This window comes from Gallus gallus, chromosome 20 (assembly GCF_016699485.2).
Source record: "Gallus gallus isolate bGalGal1 chromosome 20, bGalGal1.mat.broiler.GRCg7b, whole genome shotgun sequence".
NCBI lineage: Eukaryota > Metazoa > Chordata > Aves > Galliformes > Phasianidae > Gallus > Gallus gallus.
The window spans coordinates 9,460,339-9,476,739 of record NC_052551.1 but is presented as its reverse complement, the minus strand read 5'-3'; the positions used below and the strand labels follow the sequence as shown (position 1 = coordinate 9,476,739).

Here is a 16,401-nt window from a genome sequence, read left to right as displayed (position 1 = left end):
GCAACTGTGTGAGGAGCCTCTTAAAATTCACACAGCACTCGGGTTAAACTGGCTTTTGAGTTTCTCTCTGTTCTTCAGAGCCCTATTAATAGGCAGCATCAGGATGGCATCAGTATTGCTTGTGTTATGCCAGGAAGATCCTCTGTGCAGGGCACAGTGAGAAACACTCCCTGCACCAAAGGACCTTTGGAGAGAATAGGGCAGGAGGAAAGGCACCAGGGATGGAGGGGTGCCCTCAGTGACGTGGCTGAGCCACAGTGTGAGCATCCTGATCCCATGTAGGGTCTGTTGTCTGCTTGGTCCCATGGAAGAGGGTTGGGAGATTCGCTGGAGGCTTCTAAAGTGAGGAGGAGCTGTGCAGACCTGCCTTGTCCTAGCTGAACTCATGTACTTTGTGGCCAGCATCTGGTAGCAATCATTTCTTTCTGGATCTCCTTTCTATTTGCTTGTTTTCCATTAAGACATAAAAACAATGAAATCCAGAGAGTTTCTCAACCTGGCTGTTAGGTCAGCAAGATGGAGAACAAATGCAACTGCCCCAATGGTCTCCAGGACCACAAACACGCACTGCATGACCTGAAGCTTTACCCCGCAGTGCTCTTTCTGGAGGGTTTCTCACTGAGAGCACCACAGGGCAGTGGCTTCCTGCAACCTTCTGCACCTGATCCTGAGAACCTGAGCTTCCATGCTTTCCCTTTGGTCCCTTTCTCTGGGCTGTTTTCATGACGATGCTTTGAACTGGCTCGGTTACCCTCAGCCTGCCCTGTACTGACTTTAAATGATTTATCATCAGGAAACCCGCATTGCCAAAGCACCAGCTGAAGGCATGCTGATCCCTGGGAATGCTGTCAGAAAAGAGAATAAAACCACCAAAAAAACCCAGTCCTCTCTGAAATTCGTTTTGGTGTAGCACAAGCTCCCAGCAGCCACACGTAGCATTGTCAGTGCATGGCAGTGGCAAGATGCTGAGTATGGGGTGGCTCTGAAAGGCTCATAAATGTAATGAAGTCCCTTTGACACCTGCTCCTCTCCACACTTTAAGCGTGAGCCATTGGTCCGTGGGGAGCTGGGGCTTTAAAAATAGAAATTATAGTAATTGTCTGCTGTGTTATTGGGAAGATGGTAATAAACGTGGAGCATTACACCGTGGTGCCAGGAGCTGAATGCTGACAGGATGCATAAATTGCTTCAGGTTTTGATTTCTTTTTTAATTTTTTAGCATTTTTTTTTTTCTGCCTCCAATCTTCCTATCCAGCAAATCACATAAATAACTGTGTTCTGTATGTTGCTGGAGGGCTCTGGCAGGGGGGTGTTTACAGTGAGGGGCTTCCAGCCATGCTGCCCTATTGGCTGGGACTTCTGTCACCTCCCCCTGCTTGCCCATCAACCAGCCAGGAAGAGTTTTGAGGTGCATGTGGGAGATCTGTGGGGTAGCACATGCTCTTCACATGTGTCCCTACCTCTCATGTCTCTCCTTCGTTTGGGTTTGCTTTCAAACCTCCTCACTTGGAGATGGCACAGGAGCTGGTTGGATCCAGCCTGGACTTGTAGAGGATGCTCCAAAGAGCATGTGCTGAAGAGCATTTGTTATTGTTATGTCAAAGCCCCCTTGGAAGTGGTCCTCTTCCCTCTTTCTCTCTCTCTTTCCCAGGAGGAAATGTCCCAGAGCATCATGTTCTGCATTAAAGCCAAAATCACCTCTTTCCCAACCTGTTAGGCTCCCATTCACTGTCTTTCATATTGCCATTCTGCCTACCCCGTTGGTGTTTGACTCAGATGTTGTGACCTGAGACCTTCATTGTAGAACGTAGAATCACAGAATGGCTGGGTTGAAAGGGACATTAAAGATCACCCAGTTCCAACCTCCCAGCTGTGGGCTGATTGCTACCCAGCAGATGAGGCTGCTTAGGGCCCCATCCCTGCTGGATGGCCGCACAATGAGATTTGGGCAACCTTCATCCAAGCAGCCCTGGGCAGGACAGTGGTGATGCATTAAATCAGCTCCCTGATCCCTTTGGCAACTTCACAAGTGAAATGCATCCTATTCCTGCTATTCTGGCCTCATCATGTCCCCTTGCCTGGACACTCTCTGCCTTTGCTACCAGCTCTGGTTATGACTAATTTCAGCTCTCCCACCCACACTATGGCATGGGGACCGTGCTGCAGCCCAGTGCTGGCTGCATTTCAGCCTTCCTCATGGCACGCTGTGATGTTTAATTAATAGCGAGTGCTTTGAAGTCCGCGATGTTACTTATTCATGCCTTCGTTCCCTGCAGACCCTCCTGTTTGATGTCCACGTTGTACAGGGGTTATTTTCATGCACCCTCTGTGTCAAATCTGAGCGCAGAGGAGAGGTTGCTCTTTAGTGCGTTATATGAGGGGCCACCCTTCCCGGGCACAGGATCAGCTCCACCAAAAATGTAGAGATTGCTGAATGCTGACATTTGCTGGCTGATTGTAGAGGTTTTGGGTCACTTGTTTTGGTGTGAATCCTGAGGAATCTGTTCTGATCTTAGCAAGATGCTCTTGGACCCCATGGCTGCCTTTGATGGGGCTGTTCCAACTGTGCGCTCCCTACCAGCAGAGAGTCCTTCCTGTGCCCTGGGATGTGGAAATTAGCATCAAGTTGCTAATACTGGGTCTTCAAGTTGTTCCTTCCACCTTCAAAATGAATAACTTTGGCTTTAACGCTACAAGCAGTGCAAGAAAGGGCTGTTTCAGCTATTTACACAGAGCTACAGCCACGTGGGTTAATTGCTTCTGGCGATAATTTTCGTGCTATCTTTTCACAATTACCTTCTCTTTCCATTCCAGATGAGTTTAGAAAATGACGATAAGAGAGCACGCACGCGATCGAAGTCCGTCAGAGGTGAGCAGCTGGCTGTCCCCGAGCTCCCTGCACTTTGCTTGTCCCAATAGGGCTTTGCTTTGCCAGGTCCACACTGGGTTGGGGGCTCTTTAAATCACAGTCTCTGCCTCTGATGAGCTTTGTCTACGAGCCTTGGAAAACTCTCTCAGCCACAAACTTGTATGGCTCCTCGTAATATTTAACCCTCCTTCCCTGTTTCCATCATCCCCTGCACCTAAGGGGGGGGGGAAAGAAAAAAGAAGAAAAGGCAAAAAGCAAAAGCCCCTTTTGCGTGCGTTGCTTTATGGGATGGCAATCGCTGTAGCTTCAGATCAGCTCCCAGGGCTTTCATCATGCACACTCTGCCAGCGGCTTTGAAGTTGCACATCTGAGTGTGCCTGGCAGAAGTAGTGCATGCTGCAGAAGCAAACAGGGCTGTCTGCCGGCAGGGACGTGAGGACAGAGAACTTGTTAATGCAAAGCTTGATTGCTTGTTATTTTCCAGCGTTAAAATATGTGCAGCTCTCTCATCCTGTGCTTTCTCTCGGGGAGGAGGTGAGGTGCTGTGATGCAGAGCGTGGCGCATCGCTTGGGTGGCCCCGTGGCCTCACACGGCGGCTGCACAGCACCATTGCAGCTTTTATTCCTTTATATGGCTGTGGATTTGATTAATTGCAAAGGTGGTCAGAGGGGAAGGATGAATGGGGCTGACTTACACGGAGGGGGAGGCTGCAGCTTCACTCCTCTGTCTGTGCCGGACCACCCCACTTTATCCTGGCTCATATTTCTCCCCGCACCCTTCAGCATCTTTTAAAATCCAAAGCAAAACCCACTTGTGCTGAATCAGGCTGGATTACGCGGGTCTCATTGTTTTGTTGCACCTCCATAGAAGTGCTTGCTCAGTTTGCTAATGAGACTGGCCTGATTCTATTTTTTTTTGCACAACCTGCTATCACCGCGCTCTAATCTGGGTTTCTAGATGTGAAAAGGTAATTCACTGAATGCACCGTGGGACTCGCCCATGCATCCAGTTTGTTGAAGCTTGTGAGTCATCCCACTGGGAGCTGGATCCCAGGAAACCCAATTAGCTCAAACAAATTGAGCAAATGTGATAGTTTTTTAGCCTGGGCAAGTTTAGCTCATGTTGTGGGTTTTTTTTTTTCCTCCTGATTGTTTGGATTCTTGGCTGGATGGGAGGTTTACAGCAATGATGTGATGTTGTATGTTGTTGCTGTAAGCAGTGGGATGTCCTCTTACTGGCGAAGAGGGATAATCCACAACACCTCTACAAGATATTGTCTGACCTAAAAGCCATGTCTGTGTGATAAGGGAGGAGAAAAACGTGCCTGGTGATGTGACGGAGGTAGAAGTGGTCACTGCAGCAAATCAGTAGTGAGCTGTGCAAAAAAGTAATTAAGGAGCGTATTCTATAGGCAAGCAAGCTGTGAGAAAACTCAGTCCTTACTTATGGGCATTTGAGTCCTGTGCATGTAAATCAATATGGCGTTGCTGACTTTAAAGTTGTCATTTAAAGAGAGAAGTAACCTCTGATGCTGCAGATGTGCTCACGTGCTTAAGAGCAGGCATGAGCACTTCCAAGGCAAGTTTATGATTTCCAGCAGGCTGGCATGCAGGAAATGATGGCAGAGACTTGTCCTTTCTTTCCCAAATGGGAGGCCTACAGAGGCAATAGATCTAGGAGAGCATCCCCTGCAAAGGGAGATGCCTTGTGGGGGCTCGGACACCGTGTGGGTTTGTGACCATGTCTTTGTTTCCCTTGCTGCCTCCCACCCTTTGCCCAGTGCCCACGGAGCTCATCAGCCAGGAGGTGAGGTAAGGACCCTGCTCCTCCTCCTCGGTGCTGGCGGGAGGGATGGAGAACACCGTGCTGGGCTCCCACTGCTGCTGACCAGGCTGGGACCTGGTGTGGGTGCGAACTCATGGGGCTGATGGGTGGAGGTCTTGCTGGATGGCTCATATGGTTGGGCGCTTTGCTGTGGCCCAAGTCTTTGGGGCACTGCTCAGTCAACACGTGCTGGAGGAACCACAGGGGTTAACGAGGTGAAAACACAAGCTCTGGGTGGGTTGCATTAGACCAAAGAACCTCCATCCACCCCAGCAAGGCCTGATGCCCACACTTAGTGTTACAGGAACTTTAGGCACAGAGCAGCATCTCTGTATATTTTGCCCCCAGACAACCCAATGCAGCATCACTTCTCAAGCCAGATGCTCCTCCTTTGGCCCTGTGTGCCTTTTTGAGCCACCAAGGTCCCATTGTCACTCATTTAGCAGCGCTGGCATGCATACAGCACCAGCCAAAAGAGCTGGAGCCTTTGTGGCCCTACAGAGCTTCTCATTATAAATAACAGCCTCCCCAGCCCCTCCGCCGCCTTTAAACCTTGCACAGGGGCTATGTGAGAGGTAGGAGTCTTTAACCTGGGCAGGCACTAATAGCAGGGGCTGCCTTGCCTAGCAGCTCCGTTAGAAAGCCGCGCGTGTCAAAGAGTAATTGGACGTTAACCAACCCAATTTCAGAGCATTTCTGCTCCTCCACTCCCCGATTACTCTGCAGAGCTGCGGTGGGAGCGGCGGGCACACCACTTCTCCAACTTTTATTGCTGAACACTTGAGTGGAGGTGGTAATTGGAGCAGGTGACATATATAAGGGGCAGGACAGAGTGCTCCACAAAGCCATCTCTGCAGCTGTCACCTAATTGCCTGATTAACTGGACGATTAATCGACTAATTGGAAGCAGGGCATGGTCTGCATAACAATAAGCGGCCCCTTTGTCAAACACATGAAGGCTCCGGGAGGGGGAGAGCAGGTCGGGCAGTGGCTGTGGCAGGGAAGGAGAGCGGCTTCAATAGACCCCGAAGCCCCTTTCTGGTTTTGGGATTCCTGCCAAGATGCACGAAACCCCACAGGGGACAGAGGTGTGGGGATGGGGAAGCCCTGGCCCAGAGCATCACCTCTGTGCTGCAGCTTTTTAAGGGATTAAATGAACACACTGGAGACATCCCAAATTGCCACCTGCTACGGAAAACCCCGATCTGAGCCGCCCGACTTGTTCTTTTTTATTATTTACTACAGGCTTCATTTCACCACATTAAAAATGAGGTGGGGGAAATCAGCTTTAATTGATTCAGGAAAGCTTCTAAGAGCCTGTAACATCTTCATCAGAGCCGCCCTTGTTTCCTGCTGAATGAAGCCTTTTTCGGGCACGTCTCTGGTGCCATAAACACTGCTCTGTCCTCACTTCAACGTGTGTCTGGGGCACAGAGCAGCCTCAGTTGGGCCCGAGGGCAATTAAAATGAAATAGACTTGGAGATCAGCAGCAGAAGGGGAAGCTGCCAGCCGTGCATGTCCCGCTTTTGGGGTGAATTATCTTCCAATGCAACTATCTGGGCTGTGCATGGTGTTGTGTAGGGCCAACCCATTAACAACCCAACCTGCCCGTGCATGGAGCACTACCACTCCATCAGTGAGCTCCCATCCACCTGATGCCAAGCTTTTCGCAAGGTCCGGGCTTTGCTGAGAGCAGGGATTTTGCATCCCCAAAGCCTGACCTCACGCTATTTAGTGTCATCCCATGTCTTTTACTCCTAGCCTAACAGGCTGGCCGGATCCCTCTGGGCTGGCAATGTCTTCTCCCCTTATGCTGTCACAAGAGATTTCATTAGTGCTTCCAGCTTCCTGAGCCAAGGGTGATACGGTGCTAAATGAGGTTATTAATCCTACACGTCTCCAGAATCCCTCAGACATCAGGCAAGTCACTTGGGCATCCTATAATCAATGCCGTAATCTGGTTTTGCCAGAAAATATTTGCTTTAATGCTTCTTATCTGAGGCCCTTCTCGCTTCTGGAGCTGGGATTAATTACCTCTGCAGGGCAAGCGTGTGGCCCTGTGCCGAGGGATGCTAGCCCAGAGCACCAGGGAGGTGTTTTAACAAGTCCTATTCTGCTGAGTGGTAGGAACAATTGCAGTGATTTGGGTGATTTGGGCACCTCCATCCCATCCATTCCCCCAGAAGTGAGGCTGTGGGTGCTTTGGGGCAATGCCTCCTGGTGGCAACATGGCTAAAAGCTGAGCATCCTCAACCTATTCCAGCCCACACTTCTCGGCAGGACCCCAATGTCTCAGTGCCAGGATCCCTGTTCTCCACCAAGTGAGAACCCCATGTTTGGTGTAATAGGCTGCAGAGTGCAGGTGGGGAAGCAGAGAGCAGTAGTTGTCTGCTTTTAAAGGCTTGCTCTTACACATGCAAATCCTTAATTAAACATACTCATAAAACTATAATGAACCATTCATCTAATTAAATGGGGTGAGTCATTTCATTAATTTTTAGCAAACTGCAAAGCTGCTCTCCTGCCCTCCTCACTTGGATTTCAAAGGGACAAGCTGCAGCATTTGAGGGAAATTATCTCCCCTTTTGCAGCTATTTTGTTTCTCATGCACAGAACCTGTTTAGCTGACCATAGTTTATACACTTCTGATTGAAAGTGAATTCTCCCAGCCCTATTGCTGTTCTTGATGGTTTCTTGCTTCCTTCTCAAGCTGTCCAACCCCAGGCTGTAACGGCTCAGGACACATCCGTGGAAAGTATGCAAGACACAGAAGGTAAGGCTGGGTCGGAGGAAATGGGGATGGAAAAATGCCAGCAAGCAACCCAAAGGCACATGTATCCTGGTATGGATGGTGCTTGCTGTAGGTCCGTCAGTCCGGGTGGGTGTTGGGTGTCACCTTCACCAGGCGATCAGCAGCCTTCGTGCAGACCCCAGACCAAGGCAGCAGCACCTGGCTCAGGGGCTGGTTCTGTGCCCTCTGCCAGGTTTCGTGGTGGCACTGGTGGCTATCACCAGCAGTGGTGCTGTGCTGTTGGTCGTCCTGCTCCCTGGACAACAGCTGTCCACAGGCCAGGCTGATGGCATGAGTGTGGCAAGTTTGCACTGCCTTCTGCATAAAGCCAATATCAGGTGTTGCATGAAGTCAATGTCTGATAGCAGATTTTCTGGCAACGAAAGATTAAAAATGCTAAAAGAAAACTATATATTTTTTAATATTCCTGTATTTACCCTCCTTGCCTTTGTCTATCTGGTTGAGATGCCTTAGACATGCCTTTCTCACCGGGGCAATGCCCCCTCTCTGCTCCTTAATCCCACCGGCAGTCTGCAAAGCTGCCCTCTAGCAAAGAAGAGGAAACTTCAAGATGCGGAGGCCGAACACCTGGTGTCGAAGCGCAAATCCCACCCGCTCAAGCTGGCCTTGGATGAAGGCTACAACGTCGACAGTGACGGCAGCGAGGAGGCCGAGGTGAAGGAGGAGTCCGGCTCTGAGGAGTCAGAGGGAACGCTGGAGGAGGATGAGGCGGAGGTGGTGGAGCAGGAGGAGACCCGCAGCCCCGAGCCGGCAGAAGGTGCTTTGTCATTATTGATTGCAGAGCTGTGTTCTGTAGATGAATAAAGGGCAGTGAGCGTTAATAACCAAGAGTTATAGCTCCTCTGAATCATGTACGATGATGGGTCCTGCAGTTATTATGTTTGGTGGAAGCGCAGCAGCAGAGTGCTGGTTAAGCTGTGATGGGTTACGCGCAGATTGTCTTGGAGTCTTCGAAGTGAGAGCTCTTCCATCAGGAACGCTCCCTGAGGAATGACTCCTGGAAAGCACAGAGGAGCTCTCTGCAGCCCGCAGTCCTCCTTTGGTGCCAGTGGGCTCGGCTGGGCTCCCTGGAGCAGGAGCTGTACATCCATCCTCTCTCCAGTGGCAGGAGCAACAAGCAAACAAGCCAGATGTCCACCAGGGTCCTGGCATGGCGTCACCCCACAGTGCAGATCCCCTGTTTGGGGAGCACTGGGAACGCGGGACAGATAGCTGATGATAGTCAGGTTCTGGGAAACAGTGCATATCTGAGCACCACAAAAGCTTTCATGAGGAAATCCACTTTTTATCTGCCATTCCCCAGTTCAAGAAATTAGGCTGCACCAGTTGCATAACAGCAAGGCTCTAGTTTCAATTAAGCTTAAAAAAGACAAAGATGTTTCTGAGTGTATATCATTACTTGCCTTTTTTTTTTCCCTTTTGCTTTTCTTCCTTCCTTCCTTCCTTCCCTTCCTCTCTCCCTCCCTCCTTTCTTCCCTCTGTCTTCTTCCCTCCACCTTCTCAGAGAGAAGCCCAGCAAAATCAGCCCATTATGGGCAAAAACCAGCAACAAGTACGTCTGGGCCCAGCAAGGCCAACTATAGCAACTACCAAGAAATAATCGCCAACTCTCTCCTAAACCTAGGCCAAATAGCAGAGGAAACCCTCGCCATCGAAGGGCAGCTGCCTGAAGCTGAGCTGCAGGTGTCCAAGCCGCCGTCCAACGTTGTGCACCTGGTCCATGAGGATGCGGGAGAGGAGATCGTGGAGGAGGAGTGTGACAAGGAGATTATCATCCAGACTGAGGATGCGGAGGAAGTCATCGAGGTCACTAGTGAACGCAGCAGTGAGTTGTGTCCGGAGCACCAGGACGACACGAACTGCGAAGAGTCCTGCAAGCTGCAGAAGGCCATGCAAACTGAAGCAGAGGAAGAAGATGAGGAGGATGAAGATGAGGATGAAGATGAGGATGAGGAAGAGGAGGAGGAAGAAGAAGAGGAGGAGGAGGAAGAAGAAGAAGAGGAGGAGGAAGAAATGGCTCCCGAAGTGATCTGTGAAGAAGCTCCTCACACTTCTCAGGACACGCAGAAAAGTCACTGTGAAGGGCAGTTCAGCCCTAAGCCCGAGTACTCGGTCATCGTGGAGGTCCGGTCGGATGATGACAAAGATGATGACGCCCACTCCCAGAAGTCTGCGGTGACCGACGAGTCAGAAATGTATGACATGATGACGAGGGGGAACCTGGGGCTGCTGGAACAAGCCATCGCACTGAAAGCTGAGCAGGTGAAAATTGTGAGGGAGCCCAGCCGGCTGCCAGGAGAGCACGTAAAGCACTTCCAGGTCGACGAGAAGCAGAGCAAACCACTGGACAGCATCCGAAAGAGCTACTATGGCAAAGGTGGGGTATGGGGATGAGCCTCCATGACTGTTGTTCTTCCTGTTCCCAGGGCAGACCTGCTCACCTTCAGGATAAGTAGGCTGCTGGGAATGTTCACAGCACACGCAGCAAATTTAGCCACAAATTCTTTATGCCTAGAGAAATGAGGACATAGATACAGGGCAAGAGTAAATGTGCAAAATGATGGAGGGCTTTGAGTCTCAGCAGGGGAATCATGTGGTTAAATTGCCTATTGGCGTTGAAAATCTTAGTATGAACCGTAAGGTTGGTATAAAATCCAGATGGGTTTTGGAGCAAGGGCAGGAGTCCAGCCACAGCCAGCGAGGGGTTGGCATGTGCTGGATGTGCAGCTGGGTACAGGCTCGGTAGGGTGAGTGACTCCGTGTGCCAGCTCAGTAGATGCTCAAATTGCTTTTCCAGTTTGTTTCCAGCGTTACAGTTGCACTTTTGAAAAAAGTCTCCAAACCCAAAGGTATCTCCCTCATTGACTAGAAGAGTGGTGGGAAGCATCCAGGGCAATTCTTCAAATAAGCGTTCTAAACCTTCCCGCCTTTTCCCTTCCAAAACAGCTAACTTGCTTACCACCGTGCTTTCTCTACAACCCTTAGATCCCTCAAGACCTGAGAAGCGAGAAATCAAATGTCCAACTCCTGGCTGCGATGGGACTGGCCATGTCACAGGACTCTACCCTCACCACCGCAGCCTCTCTGGATGTCCGCACAAAGACAGGATCCCCCCTGAGAGTAAGTACATGGTTGGGTGCCCAGTGGGATAACAGCTTGCTTGAATTAGACTGGAACCTTATTTCTGAGGGGAGAATATCACATCTGGTGGGTAGAGCCAGCTGTAGGGCAATGGGCGCTTCAAGTAGTCCCAAATGGTGGGAATGTCATGGCTGAGACCCCAGCAGAAGTCTGACATTAATTCTTGGGGTGTAACTGAGTCTCTGGCATGGCATGGTATTTTTTGAACTGTTCTAGGATGCTTCTCCTCACCAACGTGGTAACAATCTTAATGGGAAATGCTATGGTGATGATAAGAAAGTCAGACCCTTCTTAAAGATTTTAGCACCATCCTGTGGAGAATGAGGTCCCTTCCCTGAAAATCAAAGGTGCTTCAAAATTGACTGTCCACCTCCAGAGGTGTGCTGAACAGTTCTCATCTTTATGCTGAATTTCTTGTGTTTTTCTCTATTTGGGATGTCACACTGGGGAGAAGGAGAAAGCGCTCTTTCCTGGTGTCCGAACGTGGTGGTGTTGCCATATGGCAAAGGAGAGGAGGTGCTTGGGATGTGGAGGACAGCTGAGTTTCCTCTGCTCTCATTGCTGTAAAATTCACGCTGTACTGAGATCCTTCTCTCCTGCAGAAAATATTTATCATCAACATAGCAGATTTTTATATACAGATACGTAGGGAGAGTTTATTTCTACCTCTCTACCGGCGTCCTAAATAGTTTTCCTTGTGCGTATACATAAAAAGAAATGTTTTATGTTTATGATAATGGCATAATAGGCCAAAAAAAGAAGAAAAAGAAAAAGGTGTCCTTCCTTATCAGTAATTTCAAAGGTTGCAGACCTGCCATAAACACAGAGCTGCAGGAAACAAGGAGGAGGCACAGCTATCTTCACACAGGCTCGTATGCAAGAAAAAATATTAATAAATAAATAACACAAGGCGCGTGCTTCAGAAAGGCTTGCAAATCAAATTATTTTCTTTACTTCTAAGGTCAGCACTGCAGGAAGCAATAATCCTGAAGATTAAAACGTTCAAAAATCAAACAGAGGCTAGTCCTCAGGATAAAAGCGGAGACACGGCTTCAATCACTTAAAACTACCTGAAACTGGGAGTCCTAGCTCCAAAACAGCAGCGGGCAGTGGGGACTGGCTGGGGGAACTGCATTGCAATCAGCAAACAGGGAAGCAGCTCTGGCCATGCACGGAGATGCTAACCTAGCGCTGACCTGAGCAATGCTGCCCTGTAAATCTGCTTTTCTCCACACAGACAGATTCTAGTTGCAGGGTCTCACGTTTCTTGATTTCTAGGAAGCCAAGACTTGATGATTCGGGTTGGTTTTTGTGTTTTTTTTTTTCTTTTTTTTCCCTCTGATTTTTATCATGTTTTGCTTCTCTCTCCTTCTTCCCTTGCCTTGCTTGCTCTGAAGTCTTGGCGATGCATGAGAACGTGTTGAAATGCCCCACGCCAGGCTGCACAGGACAGGGTCACGTCAACAGCAACCGCAATACGCACAGGAGGTACCATCTTCCATTGCTGCATAATGGCCGGGCCAGCAGGGCACAGCCCCAGGGTCACAGGGTTTATTCCTGCATGACAGCTCTAACGTTTGGAGGTGCTGTAAGCAGAGTGAGTGAAGAAGGGATGGTCTTAATGGACTAGATGACCGTAATGGTCTTTTCCAATGGTTCTATTCTTAACCATTGGAAATGGTTCTATGATAAGGCAAAGAATAGTACAAGATAGCAGGATGGAGCATTGATTTCAGGTTGGATGTTAGGAAAAATTTGTTCTTAGAAAGAGTAGCCAGGCATTGACACAGCCTGCCCAGGGAAGGGGTGGAGTCGCTGTCCCTGGGGGTGTTCAAAATGAGGGTAGATGTTGTACTGAGTGACATGGTTTAGTGGTATGGTGGTGATGAGTTGATAGTTGGACTAGATGATCTATAATTCTATGATTTCTGGTTGTGAAGTGGGGCAAAGAAATGCTGTGGGTGCAAGAGGGGGCTCAAGGAAGAGATGTGGAGCAGAGGGTGCCCATGCCCAGTGATGTCTGTGTTTGGTGGTGTGGCAGTTTGAAGGATTTCTGGGGATTTCCACAATATTTAGGTTGCCGTTAGTCTGCAGTGGAGAGTGATGTGAGAGTTTAGATGCTGCTGCTATGGACTTCAGCTCAGATGGGGTCAGGAGGGGACAGGTTGGGCAATTGATGTTTGGCTGCTTTGCTGCTGGCCAAGACTGATGGTAAATTAGGATAATGCCAACAAGGAAAACCTTAAAGGCAAGAATTTTTCTCATGGGCTCAGTGTAGCTCTGAGTCTCTGGAGCAAGTGAAGACTTCCATGCACATCCCTCACACTCTACTTTTCTTTTCTCTTTTTCTTTTAACTCACAGTTTATCTGGGTGCCCCATTGCTGCTGCTGAAAAATTAGCCAAATCACACGAAAAGCAACAAACCCAGTCTGGTGATCCTTCAAAGCCCAGCTCCAACTCTGACCGGATCCTCAGGTATGTGGGTGGGAAGCAGCACCGCAGCAGCAGCCGGCTTGCTCCAGCTGTATCCTGATACTGCTGAGTCCTGTTATTATGATCATAGGTCTCGCCAAGGTGGGGAGATATTTAATTGATGATCCCAGGGAGGGCACTGAGGACAATGAATTGCTTCTGTAGCATCAATTAATGCTGAGGCTACAGGCCAAAGGGTTTTAGCAGTGCAGCAGAAGGCATTTGTGCCGATAGCACCGCAAAGCAAACTGCAGGAGAATTATGGCTATTATATTAGCATTATAAGTAGGGTGGGCTTGGGGAGGGGGAGGAGGAGATTTAGGCTAGATATAAATCACTCAATCGCCGTTTCGTGCAAGTCCATCCGCTTTCTTTCCTTAGCCTATGCTCATTGCCAAAGCACTCGCATCTATTTTGTTATTTCGCCCATCTTTCTCTTCCTGGGAGAAAAGGCTGTCTTGCAATAAGGATGTCCCTGATAGATGCCTGCTTTCGTAGCCAATGTGATTCACGAGGCTACAGATGGATTGTAATATGGTTAGTTATTTTGCAATGAGAGCAGGAGGAGAGGAATGGCAGCACTCCCACCGAGGCACCGAGGTGTGATTAATTTATTTATTTGCTCCCCAGGACTGCTGAACACCCCGGTGCACAGAGCTTGGTGCTTTGCAAAGGAAGGCCATTTAGAGTGATTACTTATTTATTTGCAGCGGAGCTTACGATGGGCACAGCGTGCTCTGGGCGCGTCACGAGGACGCTCCATGCTCCAAGGAGCTCTCGCTCCAGGGACTCGCTGGTGGAAAGAGGTCACGGGAAGGAGAATAACAATGGGCCATTTATATACAATTTATATGCAAGACAAATTGATTCATGATAGGCAACCCAGCAGACGCAGGGCTCGAAGTGGGACTATGCAGGCAGGGAGAGGTTTGCTCGGTGTGGCCATGCATTGAGCTCATCGCTGCTGCAAATCTGCAGGGGTATCAGAGCCAGACTGAGTCCCCGCACCTTCATGTGCTATCCTTTGTCATGGCACCCATAGGAGAGCGGCACCTGAGCGTGATGCCGCACTGCAGCAACCTGCAAGAATATTTTGCTGAGATGGACACCTTAGCTTTTGGTTTAAAAAGAAGTTTGAAAGGGTGGGGGAAAGAAATGAAAAAGGAAACTAAGAGACCCAAAGCAGGTGCAGACTTGCTGAGTGAGAGCAAAAGTCATCGTCACCTCTTCTCTAGCAGCCCTTGGGCGGCTGCACATCCCCGTCTCATCAGTTCCATCCCAACAGCCCCTGCTGTGGACTCCCAAGGAAAAGAGAAATCACTGGTGCTCGTTGTTTTGTCCTCAGGCCTATGTGCTTTGTGAAGCAGCTGGAGATCCCTCAGTATGGAAGCTACCGGCCCAACATGGTCCCAGCCACCCCCCGGGCCAACCTGGCCAAGGAGCTGGAGAAGTACTCCAAGGTCACCTTCGATTATGCAAGTTTTGATGCTCAGGTTTTTGGCAAACGCATGCTTGCCCCAAAGATTCAGACTAGCGAAACCTCACCTAAAGCCTTTAAATGTAAGTTGGGCACAGGGAAGGGGCTGGGTTTTGTGTTCTCTGCCATTCTTGGCATGCCACACGCCATGGGGTGACGGGTGCATCACTTTGGGGATCAGGGGCTGAGTCCGAATGGGAGGAGAAACGGGCCCTCATGACATATATCTTCGGTGGGGAGAGGGACACTCTTGGAGTGGAGAGTTTGGGGGTTGGACTCGGTGATGTCTTGAGGTCCCTTCCAACCCCTGCAATTCTGAGATTCAGCTTTGGGAAGAATCGCACTGAGCAGTGGGAACATTAGTCTGAGCCACGTCTGTAGGTGGGATAAGTTACACAGTTGTCCTCAGTCTGTCCCCACTGCTTTGCAGTTCATATCTATTGATCTGTCTTTTCTCATCTCGCTAAATGGATTATAGTTTTCCACTCTTCCATCTTCTGTATGACCCATTCCACCCATTTGTCTTCCCGACTGTGTTCTGCTCCCCAATCGATTACCTGCTCTGCACTGAGCTCCTCGTGCTGCTCACAGTGCTGGGCAATGGGAGGGCGGGTGAAAATGCAATGGCCAAATGAACCCGTTGAGTCTGGGGTTCCCAGGAGCAGGAGAGCAGTACCAGGAGCCAGGCTGCCCCAGCCCGGTTATGTCAGACCCGTGTTTAATTTCCCCCTCCCTCTGACTCCAAATGTGCTCCTGAAGGTATCTTCCTGGGGAAGAAAAAAAATAAAGATTTAGGAGCTTGGTTTGCAGAAGTCAGCAGCCTCCAGAGGGCTTTCTGTCTGGCTAATCCCACTTCCACAATCCTGTTTAATCCTGATGCAGCTGCTCTCTAAAAAGTGCTCGTACTTGAAAGCATCCTGGTTGTTGCACTACAATGGAAGCTGCCTTTATTACAGTACTAAATCTGTAAAGGATCAGACAATGAAATTGGATGGAGGCCAGAGAGCACAACTGCCACTGTCATCCTGGGTTAGGTCTGATGGAAAAGTAATTTGTTTCCCAGAGCAAGTGATTCTCTTGCTGAATAGATTGTGTTATTTGCAATATTAGCAAAGAATTTTCAGGGTAATTGTACTGACAAAAATAATTCCAGCAGACCCACTAGGATAATCCTTCCTATTTTTTCTCATCACTTATTTTACTAATTTGCTGATTGCGAGTCTATTAGCGGTAGAAATACTTACGAAATGGAAAAGCATCACTGAGTCTGCGGTGTGAAATTGAAATTGGCATCTCCCAATCCTGGATATTGTGGATCGGGCTGGCAAACACCCGCACCCCACCGTAAAGACATGGATTAAACAGGACTGAAAAACAAGCAGCCCTGCACAAGAATAACCATTCGGGCAGGTTTCCAATGAGTTAATCAAAGCGACAAGATGAATATGATTGCCAATCATAGCAGGGAAATCTGTTCCTTTCACTGAGAACTTATTTTAAAGAGATCTTCATCCAGGGGGATTTATACTCCCCTGCATGTGTGTGCGTAACTCCCATTAATGTCAATACACATTATGTACGCACACAATGAGGAAGGGAGCGGTCCTTGGGAGATTAGCATTTTATCATGCCTTATATTCTGGGTTGGTGGCAACAATCATGAAGTCACTCTGTTCTCCTAAGCTTGTCCTGCAGCTTTCTCCCCACTGGGATGAACCATACAAGTCTTGCTGAAGGGGCTGCGTGTTTTCCCCCCAAAACGTGCACAGTGGAATGAATTAAGGGTTGTAAAATGTTGCTGAT

The 16,401-nt window shown here is 49.2% G+C and overlaps 1 protein-coding gene across 8 annotated transcripts in view; it reads left to right on the top strand.

Moving 5' to 3' along the window:
- Window positions 1–16,401, top strand: part of MYT1 (myelin transcription factor 1) — a 56,414-nt gene that overhangs the window by 22,571 nt on the left and 17,442 nt on the right. For 7 of the 8 annotated variants that reach the window (XM_025142351.3, XM_015296627.4, XM_015296626.4 and 4 more), the window contains exons 3-11: window positions 2,815–2,869; window positions 4,651–4,681; window positions 7,406–7,468; window positions 8,017–8,264; window positions 9,012–9,884; window positions 10,493–10,627; window positions 12,046–12,136; window positions 13,011–13,124; window positions 14,467–14,681. In XM_025142351.3, the coding sequence (XP_024998119.1) occupies window positions 2,815–2,869; window positions 4,651–4,681; window positions 7,406–7,468; window positions 8,017–8,264; window positions 9,012–9,884; window positions 10,493–10,627; window positions 12,046–12,136; window positions 13,011–13,124; window positions 14,467–14,681 (1,825 nt within the window). The remainder of the gene's footprint in view (window positions 1–2,814; window positions 2,870–4,650; window positions 4,682–7,405; window positions 7,469–8,016; window positions 8,265–9,011; window positions 9,885–10,492; window positions 10,628–12,045; window positions 12,137–13,010; window positions 13,125–14,466; window positions 14,682–16,401) is intronic. The other variant, XM_015296628.4, reaches the window with a different exon arrangement.